General features: G+C 40.6%; 1 protein-coding gene across 1 annotated transcript in view; it reads right to left on the bottom strand.

The window, feature by feature from the left end:
* The window catches only part of CSTF3 (cleavage stimulation factor subunit 3), a 47,653-nt gene extending 33,258 nt beyond the window's left edge, over positions 1–14,395 (bottom strand). Inside the window, exons 1-3 of the mRNA XM_063397938.1 lie at positions 14,205–14,395; positions 5,360–5,461; positions 5,135–5,230 (exon numbers count right to left, since the gene is read on the bottom strand). Coding sequence (XP_063254008.1) covers positions 5,135–5,230; positions 5,360–5,461; positions 14,205–14,234 — 228 coding nt within the window. The 5' untranslated portion in view covers positions 14,235–14,395. The remainder of the gene's footprint in view (positions 1–5,134; positions 5,231–5,359; positions 5,462–14,204) is intronic.
* Between the last annotated feature and the right edge of the window lie 1,206 nt (positions 14,396–15,601).

Genomic DNA, 15,601 nt, shown 5'->3' with positions numbered 1-15,601 from the left:
AAGAAGCTGCATTCACTTTCTAGTGCAAGTCTACAATAATCACACAGACAGAACAACATTTATTAACAGGAATGGAACAAGTCCACACATGAATAAGGAAAGATCATAAATAATACAGTTGTAAAAAAGACTGAAAATCTCAGACTGCGGTAGTCAAGACTGTGCAATATGGGTATTTGTACAGAGCACCTGTACAGCAGTTTCTCAAAGCAGAAGCTTACCATGAGAAATGTGGCTGGCTAGTGGGGTGGGCATGGACTACCATGGGAAGCCTTCCATTACGATATTTACTAAGATCAGCTGGTGACACACACAATATTTTCAGTTGCAAGCACCACTAAGCAGAATCTCAGCTAAAAAGGTCTGTTCTACTTTGACTTCTGATCACTGCAACTTCATCCTGACACAAGTCAGTTCCCATTTTTCCCCAAGCAGAATAATGTTGGTGATATGTACAACATTCCCTTTTCTGAATTAATAACCAGACTAAAGTAAAACAGGGGAAGAAAATGCTTAGAAGAAACACAGACATTTTAAACAAAAACAATCATTTTTCTAAATGGTTTTATTTACATTTTTTCATATACAAGTATGTTAAATGATACATTCTGACTAGTATCCACACCAGTGTGAATTACATGGATTAAAGATACTGATGTATTGCATATGATGAAATGCAAAACAATCAACCCTAAACTGTGGTCCCACCCCCTGAATCCTCACACAGATCTGGTTTTGTTACCAAGACATTTAAAATTCAAAGTGTCCATATGAAATAGAAGTTTAGATCTAAACAAGTGTATTTAGTTGCATTTCTTTAGGACGAGCAATAACACAGGAATCTTACTTGCAAAATTTGCAAGACAAAAAAATACATATTAACAGCCAAACCTTTCACATGCACATTACCAGTTTTGTATTTATTGTTTCTAGACTTGGGCTACTTGTCCCAACTGTCTTCTGGATGTGATTTTTATGTCTTTAATTAACCTTTTAACCCCTACTAAGAACGGTTCAAAGTGACCAGCATATAATGCTGTACACTCAATAAAAAAGATAAAAGGTGTGGTGTGAACTGGCCTGAAGCATTTGGGACAGTTACAGAGGAAAGTGTCCATTCCCAGGAACTAAAAATTCCTTAGATCATTAAAAAAAATGTTGCAAATATGTGAATACAGTTTAATAAATGTGCCTAAGAAGATTTTCAGCCTGGTGATTTCTCAAAGGAAACTAACAGAGAAAAAAAATGACAACTTCAAATTTTTGCTTCAGAACTACAGAAACATTTACGACATTGGTAAAGTAAATGTTCTTTCACGAGCATGAAAAGCATTATCAGGTCTTTCTGTATCTAAAAGATGGGTTCAAACAGTCAAAGTGACACAGGAAAGAGTAACAGACAGCGGGGCCTATGGGATCATAGGGTGTTAAATTGGATTTATTTTCACATTTCTGTAGCACCTTTAAACCAGGTGCCAAAAGCACTTTAATCACTAGAGCAGCCTCACAACAACCCTGTGAGGTAGGTAGGTATCTGTTTCATAACGGCAAACAGGTAAAATAACTTACCCAAGGAGACACAGCACATCAGCAGAGCAGGCTAGAGTCCAGATCGTGTGATCTATGAATTTAACACTATGGCACACGTGGGCCTGAGACTTAGACACTCCTTTATACAACTGCGAAAGAGGCACTGCCATGTGAATCCAGGAAAGTTTTCTGAGAGGTTTTTACAGAAAGGTGTCAAGAGAAAAATGTACTTCAAGTAACTAGAGAAAACAAGAGTCTGGGAAGAGCAGCACTACTGTTCCACTTCCTAAGTGGAAGAGGCAGAAGAGCAAGGTAACTATTTTACTTGCGTAAATACTTATTAAATCCAAAACTCTACTTAGATGTTCAAATAGTATGACCCAAAACCAGTTGTGAAGTGGGAGTTGTTTCATCCACTTATATTATTTCTAAGTCTTGTAATTCTTCTTTGAAGGTCAGAAGAAATAAGAACCAGGGCAAGAATACAAGCTTTTTCAACAATTTCAACTTTAATAGTGTAATTCCCATTAACAAACTGTCAAAGCATGCTCTTCCTAATTAATATCCATGTTCTACTGACTACCTAACCAGTCACAATGCAGAGCAGAGCATATAAATCAGTGCTTGACACACAAAATGCTAAATGTGAAGTATTCGGTTACTTCAGCACAGTCTGTGTATCACTTGTGAGCTGGATGAGACACTAAGTGCTGAGCACTGCTCTCCACTGGATTCCACTAGGAACACAGCCATACCCAAAAAGCAGAACAGTCAGTGAGCTGAACAAACAGTTCTAAAACCCAGAGGTAATCACAGCAGTAAGGCCTGCACTTACGAGTTACACATTACAAAAGGGACTGGCTCGTGAGGTTTTTTTCAGATAGTTTATCAACAACTACTCAAGACTGGAAGTGACTAAAGAGAACACACTTGTTAAGTCAGACAAAGGGGAATTTAAAGACTTCTAACAACTCAGAGTACAGCTGTTAAAGGGCTAATTTCTTTCTTTTAAGGCCCTTTTCATAACCCTCAACCTGGTTCATCTTCCAATGCACCACAACTAGGTAACATTATTCATCTCTGATTTATGTCTTTCAGAGGGCAAAATTCTCTAGTGAAAAACAATCTGCCAGAAAAGAACCCCTACTTTCCTCCTCCTCTGTCTTTCTCGGATGCAAAGAGGAAACGTTTTCATGTTGAAGAGTAAAATACTTGTTCTGACATCAGAGGAAATGCAGGTAGTAGATGACTGAAGATTTTGCAATTTTCAGATTTCAATAATGAGGCAGCAAAAGTAAATAGAAAGCAGTGCTGGAGATCTACCAGAAGTTTATTTTACTAAGTCATGGCTAGAAAGTTCTATACTTCTGAATAGCCCAAGAAAAGCTTTCTAGCAGGAGGAAACTACTAAAACTGCCACGGAAAAAAGTTTTTGGAAAATACTTTCCTTCTACTCCCTGTACATCTTAAAGCTGCAATAAAAGAAGCCTGCACAGAATTCCTCTATTCAGACAGCCTTCAAAAATTAACTGAAGTCTTAATTTAACCACAGTGTTAAAAGAACATTTGAGAATGCATTTTGATTTGAATTCACCCAGATGGACTGTACAAATAATATGCAACCTAAAACAACACTGACAACAGTGCCCAATTGTGTGAACATGGTTTTTTTAGAGAAGAATTTGGAAATAAGTTATTTCTACTTATAGCTATATATGCTCACATATGCTTAAAAAAAAACCAGAGAAAAGCATTCTGCTTTGCTCGTAAATTGGCCACTTTATCAGTTGTAGTATGTTACTGTAACCCGAAAATTAAGTCATAACTGGGATTTTAAAAAATTGGCTGTTACGATAAAAGACTTGTGAAAATTACCCTCTTACATTTCTTTCAAATATAACCCTCTTCAGGTGTAACCTCTACCAGAAATCTACACCTCCTGTTTTTCCATTATTTTGAATAACAGAACTATATATTCCATTTCTCTATTATTTGAAGTGTATTTATAAGCAGACACACAAGAACTAGTGATGGTTATGACAATTCTTTCCCTCTCAGTTTTACCTCATGTTCCTTGGTACCTGTTAACTGCTGAGGTGCTGATCTGCCCTCCTTGAAGAAAAAGGTAAAAAACTCTACCCTAGAGTGCTACAAGCATTGCCACTGCTAAGGTTTCTAAATATTCTTAGATTATAAATTAGGGGAGGTGATGTCTGTCAGCTCATCTCTGAACATGGTTTAAGACAGGAAGCTTTACACTGATAACAGGACTTTCTGCTGAAGGATGCACAGTACAGTACTGGCTTTCTGAGATGGGCTCACTCAACTCTTAAATTTGAGGCATGGGAAAGATAAAGATTTTTTAAAGCACAAATCAGGTAATTTAATGCAATTATGAAATTAGATTAGATTCTGAAAAGTAGAATCTGTAGCAAATATATCAGGGTACAAGAGGCTAATGGATTTGGCTGCAGGGTCCAAAAAGCAAAAATATGTATTTGTATGTTAGTCCATTTGCAATCTCCCAAACGTGAATAACCACCAACATCCTAACCACTGCTACAAACTGCTGGAAACGAGAGAGTGAAAATTATATATATTTAATTTGGTAGCATTCCATTTAGATGGCATTATTTTGCACTGTAGCACCTTACTGTAAACTGCAATATAAAATTTGCTGCTAGATTCCCATGATCCCAATTTTCCTTATCTTCAAGATTTACTGCCAGACATTTCTGGATACGTAACTTAATGTGAAATAAGATATGATAACTATGCAATGAAATTTCACATCAAATGGAAGAAAGAGAGAGCTCATTTTTCATTTACAGAATACAGGTCCCCACCCCTAAGTTTAGCATATAGAAAATCTGTCTCAAGGAAAATGCGCAGCTGGAAGGCTCCCACAGAAACCATGTGTATTAGTATTAACTAACAGCTGCAGAAAAGAATCAAACCAAAATGAACACCACCACCCGCACCACCCCATGATTATACAGGGAATTTCATGGCATGTCATTAAAGACAGTTCAACTGACCAATGCACTTAGTGATAAGTCTTACCCAGTTATGGAAACAATCACTATTTGTTGGGATTTTTAAAAGCTAATGAGTTGGGCTAATGCATTTTCATTCCAGAAATTAGCTTCCATCCCCACACCCTCCCTGCAAACACGTTCACAGAAACACTCAATTTTCTAAGAAAGCAAAACAGAAAAAAAAAATCCAAAAGAACCAAATATTCAGAGAAAGTCATTCAAATAAGTTTGTATGTGTAAATAAAAAAAAAGTCCTCTAAGTAAATGACACGGGAGGCAATAAATTGACACGACAAGCAAATAAAAGGCTAAAGCACTCCAATACCATTGAAACAGTTTTAATGTTGTTGCAATTCCATTATGCAACAATCATCAACTCATAAAAGACCCAGTACTTTAGAATTCATTTTAATCATTCCTTTGTACCTATTTTACAAAATAAAGGCAAGGCATATTTAAAATTCCCTTTCCCCTAGATAATATGTGCCTATCTTATTCATGCTTATAAAAATATAAACTACAAATCCTATGAAATGTTATATAAGAAAAAATGTAAAAATATTAACCTCTGCTTCAATGTACAGTTTCCAGAATCTGCCAGAACTGGGGAACTGGGCAACAAGGCGTTCATAGGTCTTCCGTGCTTTGTCTATAGGCTGATTCTAAAAATTGAAAATCAAAACAGCATTTACAATATTATGATTTATGTAAATGAATATGCTGATTTTACTCCAGAACCAAATAGTGTGAGTGGACCATAGATAAGGAAATGTAATCCTATATCACTAAACCTGTGCCTCTCGAATGAGAATGCTCCAAGCGTCAAGGTCATATGGATTTTCTTCTAGTTTCTTTTCAGCTTTCTTCACTTTTTCTGGGACATATTCAGCAGTCTAGAAAAATTAAAAAGAAGACATAAGAGATCACAAGCAGTGTTTGAACAGTTCTGTCCCACCTACACAGTCAAACTAAAGGTAACATTCCGACAGTGTAACATTCCAGAGCTCAGTTTTTAAGACGGAGTTTCTAAACTGGAATTCAGCTCACAAACAAGTTGTCCCAGGAAGATAATGCACACTTACCACAAGCTCTACATGTTATGGACATCAACCAAGATGTTAGACTAAACCAATTCAGTGTCTCTAAAACATGAAAACAAATTTGAGTTTGCCACAATATTTACTGCACTATGAATTTGAAACATCCTTACCAACCTGGAACTTTTAAGATGCAAAAAATAAATTCAGCCCAGTAATTCCATTACAGAGCTCAGGCAAACAAATCCAGGTTACTGCAGAAGTCATTCTGCACATGGAGAACAGCAGGCATTTGGTATCATAAGTTTAACAAGAAAACTAGGAGATGATGGTTTAGCAGAAACAGCCACTATCCAAGCACAATTTCTTTGTTCACTTTCTCATCTCCCAATCTTAGAGAAGCCTTCCTGTAGCTTTGGCACTAAAACCATTTTTTTAACACTCAGACATCCCTACTGCATTTTAAAAGCTTTTTTTTTTTGAGGCTAAAAGCTTCACAAAATTGAACACAAACTTGTTAACATAGTTACCATATAGTATAGGTTCAGGTTTCTTTCAAACACTTTTGGAAATAATTTGCTTTATGATTTTCAGGGTTTTCTTTTCTAGATTTAACATTGTTAACAAAAAGTAGAATAAAAACTTACAGTGTGAAGATCATACACAGACACTCTCAAAATACATGCTTGTTACAACTCTAAATGATCCAAAGTTTATTATTAAGCCTGAACTATTGTTCTGACCTATACTAGAAGCAATTTGTTTACTAACTTTGCAAACCTGGCTCATTTTCAGGTCAATAATAGTGATACAAAAATCACACCAACTAAATTCCTGCCTTTGTGAGATGTAACAATATCACTCTTAAATCATTACTGTAACACCTTGCTGGTGAAATTTTATGATTTCACTACATAATTACTGTTAGAATATTCATCTCTAATGTACAGTGCAGTGGGACTGATTTAGCGTGCAGAAAATTCTTTAAAAATCTCCAAACCCTGTCATCTGCTAAAAGATGATTTCAGGGAATTGATTTTAATTTTTAATATTGGGTGTAGGTCCCAGAATCCCAGGATGGGCCAGGCTGGAAGGCAACTACACAGGTTCTGAATAATTTTCAGCATTATCAGTTTTTCTATCGGTTCTACTAGAGGGATATACTTCAAAGCATTTCCCTTTAATGATATTTTTTAATAAAGCTACTTATAAAATAGAAAAAGGATCAAAAATGTTGCAGAACTGTTAAATGGACATGTAATGGCAGACATGCAATAAAGGGAAAAGAAAAAAATCCGTAGGCTGGGCTTTACAGAGTTTAGCAATCATTATTCCTTTTGATTCACTTTTCAAGCAATTCTTAACACTAAGTAATGCAAAGCAGTGTAGCTTGGAAGGCAAACATCAAGTCCCACAGTAAACTATTATAAAATTAATTTGATTAAAAAATCCAAGTAGCTCAAAGCTGTCAGCTCAAAAGTAGTAAATTTATAAATTGCCATACGAATGTTTCACATCCCTAAGTCCATCAGAATTTTGATTCTGTAGTACCAGGCTGTAGTTCAACTGATACAGGCTTAAGATGTAAACCAGTACAAAATGAAGTAGTGGTTTAATTTCTTCCCAAATGACATACATAAACATAATTCAGCTTCTAGAAGCAGCACTGAGGCTGAAATTTCTGAAGTCTAAAACTACTTCTGTAAGCTACCCGTACAAGTGATCCAAAGCTGATGTTGCTTATTCAATAAATATTCACCAACTCAAATACATCAACATGAGTGGGAACCACTTACTGTCACTACATCCATCCCAGTGAATTTTACTTGTCTCAAATAAATTATTCTGGATACATTTAGACAGAAATGCCTGGCAGATGTACCATTAATGTCTGCTACAATAAAAAGGACCCCACCCTACAAAAAACACAAGGTCCTGCACTGTAAGTACTGACTTTTAAACAAGATAAAGGAGAATGGGCCACTGAAGCACCTTTCAACTACTACAGCAGTAGTTTAGTTGTATTTCCTCAAATCTTTCCATTTTCCAAAAAAATAGGCATTTCACTGCAGTGGCAGCTGAGTTAAGATCTCCAGGAATTTGATTTCACCTATACAGATACAGGGTCATAAAGGCAGAAACAGCTCAGGAAAAAATAGATGGGGATAAGATGCACAACCATAGCAATGCTAACTTAATTTTGTATATTTGATCCATGAATCAATCTGTGCAAGAAGCACAATTATTTTACTGGAAAATAAAAGCAACTGATTTTCGAAGTTGGCAAACAATTGTTTAGCAGCAGCAGATAAAGTTCTCCATTCAGTTACTCAAGACACATTATAGGCACCATACAGAATTGAAAATAACTCTACAATGATCAGTTTTAAATGGGACTGCCTGGACTTGCTTGTGCCTTAGGTCACACAGAAGAAAACACTCAACTTCCTAGAGCCAGTGAGAACTCCCTCTCCTGTCCCTTTCCACCCATAGCACAGGTAAAATCCATCCACATCTCAGGGGCACACTGCACTGCAGGCAAATCAGCGTCCAGGTTCTACCTGAGCAGAAATGAGGCCTCATTGCATCCTCACAAATAATCACCCCGATACCCTAGAGGAATCAACACTGAGGATTTTCTGGACCATTTTGCCAGAGCTGGGTGTGTGAGCAAACACCCACTGTGAGGACTAACAGCTCCTGCAAGCACATGGCAAACTGGAACCAAGAGCTTGACTTTTAACCTAACTCAGCTCCAGCCAGGAAGACATGTGACCCTAGTTTTGGGAACTCCATGTCAACTGCATTTTGTACTTCCAGCTGTTGTTATCACTGTTCAAGGGCACACAGCTTTTGATCACGTATTTCTCATTGTACTGCTTGCACAACAACCAATCTCCAAAACTGTGAACGTGTAATTCTTGGGTGTTCACTGCCATTATCTTGCCCCTAGATAAGCGTTTTCAGATAAGCTCATCCTGTAACACGCCAGTTCGGGGAGTTAAATCAGCAGAAAAATAATCCTGTTAGAAAAGTGGTTCAATCTCCTGGTTTCAGGATCAGATGCAGAAAAAAGATGCAAAATCATCAGGACTCTAGCAGCCCCAACTTAGACCAGCTTAAATATCATCAAACTGAACCTGATCAGATACTGGCTTTTAACTTTTCTTTACTATCTGAAAAAAATATTGCACACTGACTGTAAAAATGCTTTTTTCCTCTGCTTTTGTTAACTATGTTCACTAGATTTCTACATCATCAGGGTCCTATCCCATAAACAACTCTTTGAAGGTCATGGAATTGTTTTAGCACTTAGGGTTTCCACAAATTATTACCACCTAGTCCAGTTGACGACTACCCTTTTATTATTTATACACTGACAAACAGCAATAGGTTTGAAGCTTCACAGATACTAGAAGTATAAAAAGATCTTTCCAAAATCTGAAGAGACCTAAACCCAAATTTTCTAGGAAGAAATCTACGAGCTCCTTCCTGCAAAATACATCAACTGCACAAAATCCAATTCTGAATTCATAAAGAATGTCTGAGGGAACAAAACCAGAGGAAATCAAGTTCACTTTTAGTATTTGCTTTTACCAAGGGAATATTCTTGGTTTATACCATATTCCTAAAATCAACAATTCATTCTCTTGAGTGAATCTTCATGACTCAGAAGCATCTAAGAAAATACCTGAACACCTTTAAATTATTGGCAAGACTAAATACATACAATTGTTTAAGGCATCTTCCTGCTTCCATAAAAAGATCCTCTGTAGTGAAAAGGAAATGTGTTTAAAACAAATGTTACATCCATGAAGTGGCCAGCTCAAGATGCTTTAGAACTACCACTGATTATGAAATAAGAACTTCTACAAACCAGACATGTAGGCTGTTGTATACAAAAAGACAGGAATTTTAATGCCTATTTTAGTCAAGTTGCTTCAATATCCAAAAGGAGGTTTCTGGACATTAAGACAGAAGCCACTGTTTGGTGGTTTTGGCTGCGTGTTGCACACTTTGGCACCACCTGACCTGTAACAGACCCAATGAATAAAATTTCAAATATATTAACATGTAACTTAAGCATTGTTAGTTGTCCTGGTTGCAAAATTTACAGGCTGGTTTAGTCTAAGGCTTTTTCCCTTCAAGTTGATTTATAGCTGCATGTGCAGAGAACAAGTTTTAAAATCCTTTCCTCAATAACACATCCCTTCACTGGGGGAATTGTAGTTCCAGCTTATCAATCCTTGCACTTTCTTACATGTTTTTAATGCCTTGTCTTCTACTCTACACTAAACCACATGAACTATGAACAGCCTTGAAAATATTGTGTCCTTTAAGTTTGGATCACTATGAGCAGACACAGCCCAGCATATCCATCTTGACTAAAAAAGGGTACTTTTGTAAATACTGCCCCATCCCAACATAATCTGGGCTCAAAACTCTAGATAAATTAAAGGGTTTAGATTAGTAATGATCACCATTTTTTCCTCATAGAACTATTTCCCAGATGTTGGACTGCCACATTTTTCACTTGAACTTCTTACTGGTATACCTGGAACTTACTGACTCTGAAAATACACCTAAATTATAATTTAAAACTGTGTAAAAAGTGTCATTAAATCTCTGCATTATGAACTCATAATTTGTCCTTCACCAAAATCTGAATGCACTCTGTCTACTCTTAAAGAGTTTTTTCTAAAATGGCTCCTCCTGCGATGTTAAACCCATATGATCCTGCAAGAAAAACCGTATTTCAGCACTGCATTCCATGATATCTATTTTTAAAACACTAAACTACAGTTAACTACAACATTTACTATTGTTTTTAGCATGTAGAAACTTTCATGATGTACCACACCAAAAAAACACAAGAAAAGCACAGGAAGGAATCAAAAGGTACCATCAAGAAACCAGACCAAATTGTTTTTGAGGTATTTTCTGTAGTCACAGAGACAACAGAGACATCTTTTTTTCCACAGCTTAGTCTTAGACCAGATCCATATTCACATAACATAAAAATGCATCACAGACTGGGGTATGTGTCTTAGAAACACTAACTGGAAGTGTGAAATTCATGTTCAAACCTTAAAAGATCTGAAGGCAATTAATGCTGGGGCAAAGCAAATGTTATAGGATCTTCAGATGAAGTTAATGCCTGGCAAGTATGTATAAAAGTGTGGGGGGGAAGTGGGGAATGTAGGTTTTGTTAGTAAGCACACGAAAACAACCACCACAACTGAAATGAAACGAGATGTGTACATTAAAGACCCCAAAAATGTCAAGACATCCATAGGTGCAAGCATGAGCTCTTTGTAACCCTGACACGTTAAGCTGGGGAGAGCCTGTCAGGGAATTTTCTGGCAAACAGTGGCAGATGCAGCCTTTCAGTCTACAAAAGTGCATTTCTAGGATACAGACAAGGCTAAGTGCTTGGTATTCCAGAAGCTGACCCTGGAAATTCTGGTTTGTTAAGCATCATGGAGGCCTTGCCAGAAGTCTGGTAGGGGTCTGGCAGATTTCAAGTCCTCACATGATTTAACTGGTTTTTCAGGACTAATTTGGGCCCAGCACAGTTAACATGAAGCAAGAATTTAAAATATACTCCTAGAGTTGTGACTGCATTGTATTTCTTTGTCCTCCTGCTCTAGTCTGTTCTACAGTAACCTAATGAGGAGACAACCTACATAACACAGATTAGGCTCCTGATCAACACAGTAAAGCAGCTCAAAAATTCCTGGAGCTAAGCTTGGCCTAAAGGCAGTGAAGTTTCAACTGCACTGCATCTGGTACAATAAAGCCTCCTCAAGCCCATGTCCTAAACCTTACATTCCCTTTTCCCTCCCTCTCTTCCTACAATCAGCATTCCACTCTGTTCTTCCTTTCTACATTACCACAGCTCTGTACTTGCTGCAGACAGCATGGCAATTTATTATTCACCTGCCTGCTTCTTGGCAGTGCCTCCCAAAAGCTGGGATGTGGGAAGCAAGATGCAGAACCCCCTGCCTGAGAGTGGGTCAAAGCTAAGAGCTCTGCCTTGTCAAAGATTTCTCACCAGCATCACACACTCTCAGATGTACAGATGCAAATTAACTGTACAGTCCCCATTCGGTAATGATCCCTGTGACTGCCAATGGAAACAGCACCCCAAACCTCAGAGCTGGGAGCAGCAGATGAAACCTGAAACAGGAAAGGCAGCTGCAATCCAGCCTCTGCCCAGCTTCAGTTTCCCTCAGTAAGGCACATTTAAACCCTCATTTAAAACAGCGTGCATGCTAAGTTCGAGGCCTTTCAGGCAGCATTCGGTTGGCCTAGAGCAGCTGCAGTGTGGGTATGCCTATCTGCTGCTCCTCCCTGCAGGGACACTGGATTTAGGTCCCCCAAGCCATGTCAGACACGGCCAGGATCCCTGAAGGGAGAGTGGGAGCCTCTGTGCTGAAAACTCCATGGCAGTGCTGCTGAAGGCACTGGGATCTGGACATGGCAACAGCAGGAGTCAGAAACACACGTCTGCCAGGTGAGAAAAAAGCTGTCATTGGAAGTGAAGAAAGCTGATAGAAGGAAGGTAATTGACCATAACAAAATTAGAGACTTGCAAGAAATCAGAATCCAGAGGCCTTCATCAAGAGGATGGAGCAGTATAAATAAAAAAATTTAAATTAACCCAACCTGTAAGAGCTGGTTTTTTGAACCTGAAGTGCAGCCAACATGAACACAGTCGTAACAATGGGCAAAAAACAAGGAACCTTAGCATGGCCCAAAGGCCAAGTCACAGGTGAGACAAGGTGCTTTACACAGGCTGCAAATAATAATTTACAGGTTTGGGAATGCTAAACCCCTCTGAGATACAGCATAACAGTATTACATTTGCCACTGTTGTGCAGTACACAGACAGTAACTCAACCTTTTGCTTATCAAATTCTCCCTTGCAAAAGAAACAAAGCCTAAAGTCAGCATGGTTGAAGTTAAACAGTAACACTTTACAAGCCACAGAAACGCACATGCTCCTTCAACAAACCAATTAATTAAGCTATGAAACATCAATGTACTCTTGAAAACATATTGGAGTGGGGAGATTAAATCTGGGACAGGCTACACACCAGCATTAACAAAATTTTGCTGTGGTGAGTTCTCACTTCTTTGCAGCCACCTCTCTCATGATGGAGTGAACCGTTCTCAAGAGGCTCTTGCTCAAACATACTCCAAGTCCACTGACCAGCCTGACCAACTCAGAGCACAAAGGGAATTGGGGGAAATTAACCTAACCAGGCAGAAACTGAGTATTTTACATTTCCTATGCCTACCCCACCCACCAAAACAGCGATGTAATAAAATTGACACATCGCCCTTTAGGGGTACAGGCCCCCACGCACAGAAATTCACCTGTTTTGTAAGAAACTAACATTCTACCAAAAAAAAATCCATTTCAAGAAGCACTAAGGCATCAGCTTGATTTTAAGCATTTCTAAAGACTACACTGGCCACTGAGACATGTGACTCTTCCCTCAATCAGGAACTTTCATCCCTACCCCTCCAATCAATACCGATTTTAAATATAATCCCAACTACTAAAAAAACCATTGTGGAAAAACTCTGCTACCAAGCTGGAAATCTTCACAGTAATACCAGATTTAAAAAAACGATATACAACACTCTGGTGCTAGCAACCCTATAAATTAAGAAGTCAGGGTAAATACATACTTTAGTCTATTTTTAAAAAATACAAAAAGAAAAAAAAAATCAAGCTAAACTCTGCTGAAACGGTAGTTATTTCACAGAATCCCACAACTACTTGGTTTTGAAGGGGCCTCTGGAGATTCCCTAGTCCAACCCTCCTGCCGGGGCAAGGTCACCTGCTGGGGTAGGTTACACAGGAATGCATCCAGGTGGGTTCTGAATGCGTCCGGAGAGGGGGACTGCGCGCCCTGCCCGGGCAGCCCTTCCAGTGCTCGGCCACCCCAAACGTAAAGAAGTTCTTCCTCATGTTGAGGTGGCACTTCCCGGGTTTGAGTTTAGTTCCCTACTAAACGGAATGAATGCTGTACCACAAAGAAGACTCTTTATCAAATAAACGCAAATTTATTGTTCCTAGTTCAAGGATTAAGCGTATTTGAACAATGCTTTATTCTGGAGGCAGATGGTGTCGTTAAAGAGGCCTTCTCCATTAAACGCCAGAGTTCAGCCAACGCTTACTTTACATAACACCGCAAACTGCCACTGTAAACAGCTTGTCCGGATTGCAATTTTTTTCCCGAGAGCGTTGTGTTCAGCGACCACGACCGAACGAGAGCGTGGCCGCGGAGCTCGCCGGGGCGTCCATTGTCCACCTCGCCCTGAGCCGGGGAGGGGAGGCTCAGGAGCCGGAGCTCCGGGCGCGCCGCCGCCTGGGCCCGGCCGGCTCCGCTCCCCGCTTCCCCCGCTCGCCGAGGGAGCACACAGAGCTCCTTCCCACGGACGGGAGGGCAGCGGAGCCCCGGCCGGGCTGAGGGCCCGGGGCAGGGCCGCGCTCCCCTCGGCCCCGCCGCACGCCCGCCCTCGCCGAGCCCACACCGCACCGCTCCCTCAGGGCGCGGCCTGCGCTCACCCGGCCCCCGCTCACCTGGTCGCCGGCGGTCCCCTCTCCGGACATGGCGCGTTCAAACCAGGCTGGGGCGCGGGGCCCCGAGCGGGTAAAAGCCCCTTAAAAACGCTCCTCCGGCCGCAGCCGCCGCGCCGGGACAGCGGCAGCGAGAGAGCGGCAAAATGGCGGCGGCACCTCCGGCCCGGGGGCGGGGGAGCGGGGCAGGCGGGAGGAAGTGCGTCATCGCGGCGCGCGGGGCGCCCGGAAGTGGGCGGAGCGGCGCGCTGAGGGCGGCAGGGCGCGCTGGGGAGGCGCTTCCTCTGCCCGCTCCTCTTCCTCCCCCTTTTCCTCTGATTTTCCTGCCCTTTCCTTCCCTTTCCGCGCTGAGGGGCAGAGCTGGCTCCCCGGGGCCGCTCCCGGCCCACACGGGCAGGATGGAGCCGCGCTACCCTGCCCGGCTCGGTCCTGAGCCTGGCCTCAGGAGGGGCCGCTGTGGCCGCGCTCATGGCGCTCACGAGAAGGACGGAGGAAAGTGGAGGCGTTTGGTGACTTCCAGCGGCTCCTGGGCGGTGCTTTGCCGTCGCTGAGGTAGTGCCAGCGGTGGCTGCCAGCCGCAGACTCGTCCCTTCCACCTCACAAGAGCTCTTGCTAATTGAGACAAGCTCAAAACACAGGCTGAGATCGCGGTCACAAAAGACCTCAGAGGCAGCTCCCCCTAAAGCCATTTAATTTTGTTTACAAAATACTCACCAGCCTGTTCATGACAAAAGGGCCTTGGATCAGGCACTGCAGGGAAACCGCTCTATGGAAAAAAAAAAAAAAAAAGGGAATCTGGAGGAGGCTTGGCAGATACCAAGGTGGTTTAGCTGCCTTTAGAACAGCAGTGTGTTATTAAAATTCTGTAGTACAGAAACACATGAAGTAACTCGGTGTTAGTGCTGGGCTTTCCTTTCTGCATCACCTTCCTGAAGTCCCTATCTTAAACCACTGAAATGTGTGGAAAGAGGGCATAAGGAAAACACAATATGCAACCTTTTGAAGCTTCACCTGGGAAAAATAAAGGGCGCGGAGAGTGAAGAGTTCCTTGGCTAAATGTGCAGTAACATTTCTCAGAATTTTGATTCTTCAGAAGTCAAATACAAACATGTCTTGGCAGATAAGCTGTCCTATCCTTGGAGAACAGGGACTTTGTGATATCAGCCTAACTTGTTGAAAACATTTGAGAAATAAATACAATTTATTTTCAAAAACCCTGCAATTTTCCAATTCGTTCTTGTAATGTTTTTGCATTTTGTATACAGAAACTAATTCCTTCAAAGTAATTGCTTGAAGCAATGCTGGTGAAACCTCTAATTAGACAATATTTATGTTATTCCAGGGCTGCAGAGTGTCAGCTGCCTCCCTGGTCTGGCTGATTTTTTTTTCCTAGTTCTTCA

The sequence above is a fragment of the Prinia subflava genome, chromosome 5, assembly GCF_021018805.1.
Source record: "Prinia subflava isolate CZ2003 ecotype Zambia chromosome 5, Cam_Psub_1.2, whole genome shotgun sequence".
Taxonomy (NCBI): Eukaryota; Metazoa; Chordata; class Aves; order Passeriformes; family Cisticolidae; genus Prinia; species Prinia subflava.
Note: the sequence above shows the minus strand (reverse complement) of the source record. Positions and strands in the feature narration are given on the sequence as shown.